At 33.0% G+C, this 11160-nt stretch overlaps 1 protein-coding gene across 1 annotated transcript; it reads right to left on the bottom strand.

The window, feature by feature from the left end:
* Nucleotides 1-823: 823 nt before the first annotated feature.
* LOC142637000 (uncharacterized) lies at nt 824-8388 on the bottom strand. Its single transcript, XM_075811292.1, has 10 exons — nt 8259-8388; nt 7134-7676; nt 5648-7045; nt 5234-5558; nt 4831-5089; nt 4510-4726; nt 3609-3973; nt 2644-2778; nt 1917-1993; nt 824-1409 (listed from the first exon to the last, which is right to left on the bottom strand). The coding sequence occupies exons 1-9, from the start codon at nt 8367-8369 to the stop codon at nt 1921-1923; spliced, it is 3426 nt and encodes a 1141-aa protein (XP_075667407.1). The 5' UTR covers nt 8370-8388; the 3' UTR covers nt 824-1409; nt 1917-1920.
* Nucleotides 8389-11160: the final 2772 nt, after the last annotated feature.

The raw sequence follows: 11160 nt of genomic DNA, 5'->3' as shown, positions 1-11160 counted from the left end.
TACTATTAGATTGTCCAAACTTGCAACTAAATTTTTTTTAAAGGAGTTTGATACAATAAATGTATCTAAAATGTAAAGGCACACGAATCACGTCTTTTGACTAGAACTTATTAAGGTTGATTGGAAATTTAATTTAATTCAATTCAGCCTCTTGTTAAGGATAAGGTGTTGGGGAGAGAACATGATTTGCAATTACATTCATGTAATGTCGTGCTACATGAACAATATGTAAGGACCAACTTTTTCCTATTCATGTCTCCCTAAAATGATGTTTCTCATGTAGCACCGTATTACATGTTAGGGTTGCTTAATTAAATGCTTTTGGGGAACTGATATTATAAACTTAGTAATGTTTTATGATAAATGGATTTACCATTATTTTGTGTAATGGTGGTATGCAACATCTTTCTCACATGGGGTGGGCCCACCTCCATATGAGAAAGATGTTGCATGCAAATAAGGGCAGCAATTTGAGCTAGCATATCATGTTTTTTGAGTAAATACATAACTTAACCCTAACCTAACCTATTTCAATAATTATGTCAAAACCCCTCAACACTAACATAGCCCATTTATTACTCAAGTTGATACGACACACAATCAAATTTAACCCATTGAATTCCCAGTTAAGAAAGTTAAAATAAAAAGAGGTTTATGTTAGATAAAAATAACATTTATTTATATGAATCGGGTCATTTCATGTTGATTACAGGTTAGAAAGGTTAACACAAATTTGACACGTTTATTAATCGTGTTGAAGGCTTGAAGCGCGTCGATTTGCTTTGACATGATTCCATTTACATTGAATGTTAACCCACAAAAAGCCATGCCGTGTTCATTTTGTACTTGCTGGTCATGTCAAACATTGCCACTTTCTAAATATAAGGATTACACATAATACCACCTAGCCAAAAAAAAAAAAAGGAAACAGAGGGTATTTTTCTTTTTGGATATATGTTGGAAACATTGCCCAAGTAAGCCAAAAAAATATTTCCACATCGCTGTGCTCCAGCCTCCAAGTCAACATTTTTGTGCCTTGGCTGACCATGGTATACTTAGGCCTAATGCCCAACAAGTGGCAATATCTAATAATACTTATCCTCCATAGTACCCACGCATAGTAAGAGGTACACATCAGATGCATGAGCTTTTTCCAATGTACACCTTGCCCTGCCTAGTTTGTATTTCTCAAAGGCATCTTCTTATAACAAGAAGAAGAAATATAATTATGCCAGTATCTTTGCAAACTGAGGAACTCTGCAATTATGCAATTAAAACACTAGACCAGCAATAAGAGTGAACGTGCCTCGTTAAGAGTAAGACACCCCAGAAGCTATGTGTGTCTTTCTACTGTAAAGCAACTCCTCCTACGAAACCTATCTTTCGGATTCTTTATAGGTCTTCACCATCTGAAAGTCTTAGAATGTCAGTGGACATGTCAACAATGAGGGGAGTCTTTTGTATTGTATGCATTTTAAGTAGAAAACAGATTTGTGAAATATTAACTGATGAACTAGCTCATATACTTTCAGCATACTCTGGGGTTGCATTTGTATTCAAGGATTTAAAATCATTGGATTTGCAGGTACCAATATAAATTATTTGTTATGAAATTTAATAAGATGTTATGGATTTTAGTCTTAAGGATTTTGTTCTACAAAAACACTTTTGTGGATAGAAATTTGATTTGGCATCTTACACTAAATGAATAGGACATGTATAATATTAATATATTACACCTAACCATTTCAACTCTATATGTAATACAGTGTCATTAAGAGATAAAACATGTATAATATGTAAGAAACATTTCAGGATACTGATGGATACAACCTATGTTTTAGTTCTAATTAGGTAAAAATAAAGATTCAAAAGTGCATACTCAAATTCTATTCCCAGGAAGAAGGTAAACATACCTGATTAGTAATTAGGAAACTTTCTTAGCCATCTATTTGTAACAACACTTCTCCCCATTGTGTACTTTGATTTATTTCTGGAAATCATTGATGGGAAAAACAATCAGTCTGGCAATCAAACCTTCAACTTAACATGCATGTCTTGTACTAAGGGGGAAAAGTAAGGAAAAAATAAAGAGAAGCATGACACATCAAGATCAGATTATGCAGCTTGAAACTTTCAATATCATTTGCAAAATAGAAAGAACAAAAAAAAAGTTTGTGCGTGTGTGTTAATCTAGAGGAGAAATAAGTCCAGCAAGAATCATGATTCTGGTGGGAGTTCAGACTGTCACAAATCAGGAACCATATTGATAATGACAAAGTTAGTATGAAAAGAAGTATGTCATCTAATACTATGAAGGACAGAAAACAGTGTGTATCTGTATCTAGGCATAATTTTTAGTCCTCTATAGGGATTTCTTCAATCACCAGCATGAGAATGTGTCAGTCGCCTTATATGCAGTATTATAATTTTTGCAAGCAGTGCTAGTCACCTAAAGCAAAACAGAAAATGCTGTTGATGTTAAAATATATTCCTTACAACAACAGCATGGATAACTCCCATTTGACAATCTAAGTGACTATTTAGATTGAATAAAAACTGGCTTGCACTTTTTTAAATCTGTTCAAAGCTATTTTAAAGTAAGAAAAATTGACTAGTTGGATAGTTTCTGATGTTACTCACCTATAAGTTGTAGATGATGATTCTGACTCATCCCTGAGACTGAGTGAAGCTAATGGTTCTGAAAGTGACAATAAAGGATCAGCTTCAGGACAACTACTTAAGTTGACTGGCCATCGCATTGGAACAACTAAACACCTGTAGCAAATAAAATGATGTTAGGTTGTCATAAAGGAAATCCTTGTAGTTGAGATGTTGCCATAAATATTTTCTTTTTTTATTTCCTCTTCCACTTCCTGCAGGCATAAGGCACATCTTGTGCAACAATGCCCTACCTAAATAGTAATTAAAACTCTAATTGTATTTAATTATTTTATATATATATATGATTTTTATTTTAAAACTCTAATTTATAAGTGAATAAATCAATTTAAAAATTAATAGGAGAGTGGTCCTATTTTTAAGGCAATATTTTAGTGGGAGTTGGAGTTGCATTTTTACCGGATTGTCCTTTAATTTTGTCTCTACTTAAACATAAGACTGTAGGGGCATCTTTGAACTAAAAAAATGAGTTTTACCGGATTGTCCTTTAGTTTTGTCTCTATTTAAACATAAGACTGTAGGGGTATTTTTGAACTAAAAAAATAGGAATCCAAACAGGGGAAGCCCCTTAAATAGTAGTATAGATATATATATAAAAGAAATGTTAAACCACCATTAAAAGTCTAATCTATAGATTCTATTGGTTAAGCCAAGAGCCTTGTAGCTCAATGGAATTGCAATGGTTCTCCCACGGAGGAAATTCTACCAAAACTCCCCCATCCCCCTCCTATTCTTGTTATAGGGGTGGGGTGGGGGAGACCAATTGGCTTAAATGCTTTTCAATCATAAGGCATATTATATCATGTTTCCCCCAAGCAGAAAATCTAACCAGAAGACCATATAATTTAACATTTGACCTTTTTGCTTGCAATTTTTACAAGGAGAAAATTGAATAGTAACAAGAATGAATTCAAATAAACGCATACCCATCGAGGCATTTGTATTTGCAGCGATTCATCTTTTTGACCGTATAGTTCTCAAATAAGACATCAAGATGATTTGCTAGTTTTGGAATTTCAGCTAATGGCAAAATGTCCCAGAACTTCAAAATCTGAATGTAGTATGAATTTTCCGCGAGAATGTCTACAGTCCAAACAAGATGCAGCAACCCTTTGACCTTGTACTGCTCTAATAATTGGGAAGAAGTTCCACGATGGACATAGAGGTTTTTCTTCCTGAGAGATTGACGCCAACCATTTGCAAGATTTTCCAATAAAGTAAGCACTTCTTTACAAGTCTCAGCATCTTTAACACTTGAAATTGATTTCAAAAAATCATTGCTGAAGGAGACCTATATTGAGAAATGAAGTGAGGGTCCAACGAAATGTTTAAAACTAATGAACAACACTACCATGAAAAGAGGATCCACCTCCTCATACGCTTTTTTTCTTTTCTCTTTTATATATACTAGCCTCATCACACGCGCTTCACGCATGCGATGAGGGTTTTTTTTTTTAGTGATTCTATTTTGTAAAAAAAAATTGTATTTAATTATTTTACATATATATATAATTTTTATTTTAAAAATCTAATTTATAAGTGAATAAATCAATTTAAAAATTAATAGGAGAGTGGTCTTAAGTTTTAAGCCATGTTTTAGTGGGAGTTAGAGTTGCATTTTTACTAGATTGTCCTTTAATTTTGTCTCTATTTAAACATAACGCTGTAAGGGCATTTTTGAACTAAAAAAATGAGGAATCCAAACAGGAAAAGCCCCTTAAATAGTAGTATAGATAATATTAAAGAGACATAGAATAGTAAAGAAAGTATGTTGTCGATGTATGACTAGAACTATTAAAATTAAAAAATAAATAAAAATCAGCATACCTTCCATCTTGCATTCCTGAACAGGGAAGAATCCATGTTGAATAAAATGTGCATTTGGTCACATTCAACCAAGGCAGCTGTAATAACCTGAGCCAAGCCCTTGTCTTCATTGGCATTGTAGAAACACCTCCGTTTCTTGGCATTAATGACTAATTCCTTCCAAATAGTGCACCTTTTAGTTAAAGTAGCTTCATTTCCCAATATCCAAAGGCAATGCCTGCAAAGTAAAATTGTGCCTATTAATTGCAAAACCAACAAATTCTCATAACATGTTTTAGCTGCACCATAGTGAAGTCTATACTTTACACATTATCTGTTTACCTTGCACGCGTTAGTGCCACATTTGTTCTTTGATGATTTTTAAGAAAACCAACTATTCCATTCTTATTACATCTAACAGTAGAGATAATTATCACATCCTCCTCACCACCCTGGAATCCATCAACAGAGCAAACACAAATGGAGAAGTCATCATTAGGATCTGCACTGTAGTTTTTCACCTTCTCTCCAATTGCAAGGACTTGAGCCTTGTATGGTGAGATGATACCAACTCTAACCTTCTTCTTTGTGCGAACTGATTCTTTAGGAGTGAAAGGAGAAACAAAAGAAAATGATAGTTATCATACACATTAACTTATTGATGATCAAGCTAACCATAACTAACATTCCTAGCACAACATTTTGCCAAAATTAAGACTAGGATTATTTGCTACTTTAGACATACCTTTGAAAAGGCTTGAAACTATCTCAGACACCACAGCAGCCTCAACCATATTTTTCAGACTATGGTTGTTATTGAATTCCTCTTTTCCATGTGTTACATTTATGAAAGAATAGGAGCCGTACATCTTCCCTTGAAGAAAATGCCTCTCATAGCTTCTTCCTTTGACATTGTGGCCATCTAAAATCTGATTTTCATAGAACATCTTATTTGGAAATAAGCTTATGGATGGATGCATCCTATGCTGGACATTAAGAAGGTGTTTCTTGTGTCCTAGCAATACTAGCCTCTCAAACAAACTTCTTCCAAATTCAGCTTCCTCAGAAATCTAGTAGTAGCAAATTTTTCAGATGTTACATTGATATTTTTAAAGACAAGCAAGGACAACAATAAAACCATAAAAATAAAACTTTGAACCTTGCTTTTAACCATCGCAGGCAATTGCCGTTCATCCCCAACAAGAATAGCATGGCGGATTCCAGGAAGTTGTAAGGGAATGGTTGATTCACATTCCTTAAGCTGAGCAGCTTCATCTATAACCAGTAGTTCCAGATCAGTCATTACTTCATGCAATTTAGCAGAGCATGATACAGTGCAGAAAATCAGACAAGAATATTGCAGGCAGAATTCTTTTATATCATACTTGTCTTCAAAATCCGGAACTGGGAATTTTTGAGGAAGAGATCTAAGTACACGAAGGCATTCATTTCTCACAATACTCAACTCTCTTAAGTGACCAAGCTCGGTTTCTAAATTTTTGCTGAAGACTTTCTCTAATAACCCTTTGTCAGAAACACTAACAGCACACAACAAAGTTTCAATAGATTTGATGAAATCAAGAGCTTTAATCATCTTCTTTACCACCACTAACGAAATAAAAGAAGTAGGTAAGTGTGTATACAAATTTTCAATACAATATGTCAGACGCTTTGAAATGCAGTTGAATCTCTTCTGTAAAAACTCCTCAAATGTCAAAGGATTATCACATTCATCAGCTCTCTGTCCTTCATTTTTCTTATCTTGGGAAGAATTATCTGCACTTTCATTTTCCTCGTGCTCTAATTTCTTTTCTTTCCACAAAGGCCTCATCTCCTTCTGTGTTTTCTTGTTTTTGTTTTCATTTAAGGTTTGAATGATAACTTTCTTCAAATTTTTCTTGCTCTTCTTGTCTTTAGAGGATTGATCATCAATCTCCTTCCCTTGATTACCGTTTATCCCTTTATTTTCAGATATACCATCACTTTCATCCTCCTCATATTCTACCACTCTTCTATTTTTCAAATAAAAATGATATTCCCTTCTAGGGTCCATGAGCAAACTAGTCATTGATAATAGACTATCTTTCCAACAAGTTGATGGATGAACAAGGCATTCATACAGTATACTAACTCGGTTATCAAGAAATACATCCAGGAGGTCATAACGATCATCAATCTTCATTCGCTTCCTATTTCCAAATAAAACTATATCTCCAAGCCCATAGGTATCATATCCAACTGACTCTGTTACATTCTTTAGAAGCCGCTGTGTCACTTCCAAAACTGCAGTATTTGTCGGGGCACATGTAAGAGTTCTGCATTTCATTCTAAGCAGAGAGAATAATAGCACACTAACTGTTGTGGTTTTCCCAGTTCCCGGAGGGCCCCATATTAATTTAACAGTATTTTGATGCTTGCATTCCCTAGTTTCCAAAGAGCTAAGAACCGCATCTTTCTGGGAATCATTTAAATCAGAAAAGCAAATTATGGACCTCGTATCTGCATAGGCAGTACTGCAATTTCTTTCAGAAATGCAACTAGTACATATTTTAGCTTCCTACAAGAAGTAAACAAAAAGGTTCTGAGAATTGTTTTCAAAAACATTAATATGGCACATTAAATTAAGCAATGATTGAAATTCTTACAGCAGAGTTTGGTTGCAGCACTTTTCCAATGATGTCTATGTTTTCACCTTCCAGCTCAAAGTTCAATGCTCTCCAAATACGGATATTTGTGGTCATGTTCACCAAGAAAACAGCATAAAGAGTTTTCATCTTCTTGTTTTCTTGTTCTTCTACCAAGATAGGCTTTGAGGCTAATATTATAAGAGTATTGTCTTCTTTCACCCTTTGAACTAAAGCTACAAGAAAGGGTCTGTCAGGTCTGTCTAAATCCTCAATGTATTTTGGTCTAACATCTGTCAAGACAATGAGGTCTCCAACCATAGGCTCATATGCCCCATTATTATTCTCCAATTCACTCACACTTTCAAATGTAACATGGTAAAAATAGTCTTTGGGTGGTTCATATTCCTTAACTTGTTTGACTGACAATATAACACAGCTAGGTGCTAGAGGCAATGTTAACATGCTTGATAACAAGTCAGCATGTGTTTCCTCAATAAGTGGATAAATAAATGAATTCATGTATTCTGATATGGAGGAAAATGTCTGTGGAATCTGTCTCACCTGTTATTGAATAAATTCAGAGTTAAGACTGCAATTTTCATGAGAGAAAAGTAAGTACATGGACAAGTCTGATCAAAAAGTTCTGGACATGATTGCAAGGCTATATCACTGCCTGATACGGGAACTTCAAAAAAGAAATAATATGTACCAATACAAATTACCATCAATTTTGTGTCAAGTCTTAAGTATGCAGAAATATTAAATCAAAATAAATGTACTTAGTGTCATTCCTAACAATTTGATACCATAATATTTAATCATAACACATTCTACTTCCTAAAATGAACAAACACACTAACCCAAAATGTGAAATCACTGTTAACCCAACGTGACAACATGCTTTCTAATGGTATATAAACCTCCCCCTCCCCCCCCCCCCCACCACCTCCAAAAAAAAAAAAAAGGAATTGTGAAATTAATAATACCCCTTTTGCTCAGATGTAATATTCATTTCGCTATCCACATTTTTTGACATTAGCCAACAACAACTTTAATGAAATCAATAGTACCCTACAATCTACAAGTGTTACAATTTAATTTCTTACAATGAGGAGGAGGGTGAGAGCTTCATGGTGTACAAACCTGTTTTTTGTAAAGATCTTCATTGAGAATATCATTGATAGACCAAGAGAATACCAAATCTATTAAGCTTCTACCCCGAACAAAGTTTTTCTTCAGCACAGTCTTCTCCATTCTTTCAGTTTCTTCTTCTCTTCTGTATGGTCAGTCAATGGCTAAAATCTCACACACCCTTCAAAATAGAGATAGTGAAGGTTCACTTAGCATCCAAGGAACAGCTAGGAAGAAGTTATTCAAAAGAAAGACCAATATACAGGATACTATGAAAGTAAGAAAAATTGAAATTCCTAACATGCTTTTGGCTTGTAAGAATTTCCATTGCTTCCTCAAAAAATTCAGCAAAAGCCAATGGAAATACAAAACAAGATTAAAGAAAACTTTAAAAAAGAAACCAAGGAAAGAATATATTCTCAAGAAAAAAGGTGTAAAAGAAGACATTGACTTCAAGTCAAATGAAAGTGACTAAGGTGGGAATGCAAGCTACCCTTTGTATCCTGCCTCCTTCCTTGCACCACAATATTCGATTCTGTCTATAGAACTACCACACAACAGTGCAATACTTGTTTTACTCGTATGGGTGTCTAATGTGGTATCCAATTAGCCCGACTAGTAAAGTTTTTAATCCTACTTGTTATACTTTGTATGGGTGTCTAACATGGTTACCAACAAGCTCAACTAATAAAATCCTTAATCCTTGAATAAAAGACCTAGGTTCGAATCCCACATAGACAAAGAAGAACGTACGAGTGTATTGGCATAATGGTAAAGACTAAAGAGCAATTCCTCCACCAAATAGAATCCATTGGTGTCTTGCCCTATAAAGAACAATAATCATGGAGGAAAGGGACCCCACAGGTTTCAAATTTTATACTATCTATTAAAAAAAATATGTATGAAAGTCCCAATTATTTAACATTTTCTAGCAAAACGCATGAAAAAGATGAGTCTAGTTTATGGGTATAGTTTATTTGATTATTATTGGGTAAATAATGATAAAAATCCATTCTGTGATCAAATAAATTTTTTTTTTTTTTAAATCTAATGAAGTATGAACTTTTCTAAAGAAGAGCCCTTTGGACTCATCATCTACTAGCAACTAACCTCATCCACCAAAACCAGTTAGCGGGTATATATTAGTTTGGATTAAGATGAGTTGTGATTTGTTTTTGTTGATATATTCTGAGAAGTTGAAATTTACCTTTTTATCTAATTGAATGTTCATTAGTCATGATCATCTCTTCAAAGCATATCTTACTGTTCTTATATCTCTTAACCAAAAGTGACCCATTACTTGAAAGTCAATCCATTACTCGTTCCGTTACAGCTCTTCATAAATAATATTTTTTTCAAAAAAATGAACTTGAATTTTCTTGAAGAAAAAAAAAATAGAAAAACAAAGGAAGAGAGAGAGAAAGAGAGAGAAATGTACCATCCACAAAGTTCAAAAAAGAATTTTGAAGAGTGTAGAGCAGTTGCAAAACGACACAACAATGGTGGGGTTGGTCCTCTTGCTATGAACTATGAAAAGTACACGAGTGACACTTCACACTAGTACCAACACTTCTGTTTTGTTTAACCAAGGAAGGAACAGTGTTTAGGGATGTAAACTTAAAATATGAAGTTGGAGAAGTGAGAATTTCAGGGAATAATAAAACATCATCGGCAAAACTTACGGATTTTTAAAATTTGTTTCTTTTTTTACAAAATATTTATAAATAATAATAAAAAATTCCGTTGTGAAAAATATTCTTTTTCTCCATAATTCCTCTATTGGGTTTTTGGTTTTTTTTTTTTTTTTTTCTGTTGAGAGATCAGAAGTCTTTTATCAATCTTTGTTTTTTAATCAGATTTTATCAAACTATTTAAAATGCTTTATTCTTAAAAAAAAAGAGTAATTAATACGATTTTTTATTAAGATTAATACGAATTTGTAATACAATAGAAACTAGAAAGTAACAGAATATTATTTTATCTTTTTTAATTTTGTTTAAATTTGAAATTTGATAACTATGGCAGTTATTATATTTTTTGATAAGATAATTATGGTAGTTATTATATATTAATACACATTTATTATTATTGTGTTCTTATATGAAAAATATATTAATATATTCTATTATTTAAAGAAAGAGTTCACTGATCCACAAAAAAAAAAAAAAAGAGTTCAAATTTGGTAATGATAGAGTATAAAAGTGTAAAACTCATGTTTTACATTATCTAATAAAATATTGTTACATCAATTTTTTACTTAAAACTTAATATATCTTACCACACATAATAATATCTCAATAAACTCACTGTTTTTTTTTTTTTTGATTGAAAATCAATAAACTCACAATTAAGTTGTATTTTCAAATGAGTATTAAAATTGATTAAATGTGGTTGTGCCTATTTTTTAATATATAATATGATAATGTGGTATGTTGGAATTGGAGAGGTAAAATTTGGGTTTTACACCACTTTTTTATAGAATTTAATCTTTTTATAATGTATCAAGATTCTAATAAATGGTTTATATATTATATATAGTATAGAATTTAAATTCAATTAGAATAAATATATTAAAATCATAACATGTATAATTTTAAGGCGTCAAAAGTTTACATGACATAATATTATTGTAAGCGCACAATTGTACCCGGACCCAAAAACAAGTGTTGGGCTCAGGTCCAATGAGCCTTATGCAATAAAATTTGTAGATAATGGATTTGAAATCTAGGTTCGGGATGTTGGAAGTTTGATTAACAGGCTAGAGTGCCACTATCTGTGCAAATGATAAACGGATATGATAAAGAGACCTCCTCGGACGTAAGCCGAGGACGAGTTGTATAAATATTCTCTTTCTATGCCAAAGTTTACAATCCTTAGTTCCTATTTTTCTAAGCAGAAGGTGCAGATCCCCCCT

This window comes from Castanea sativa, chromosome 5, assembly GCF_040712315.1.
Source record: "Castanea sativa cultivar Marrone di Chiusa Pesio chromosome 5, ASM4071231v1".
Classification (NCBI taxonomy): domain Eukaryota; kingdom Viridiplantae; phylum Streptophyta; class Magnoliopsida; order Fagales; family Fagaceae; genus Castanea; species Castanea sativa.
This window is presented reverse-complemented; position numbering and strand designations above follow the sequence as displayed.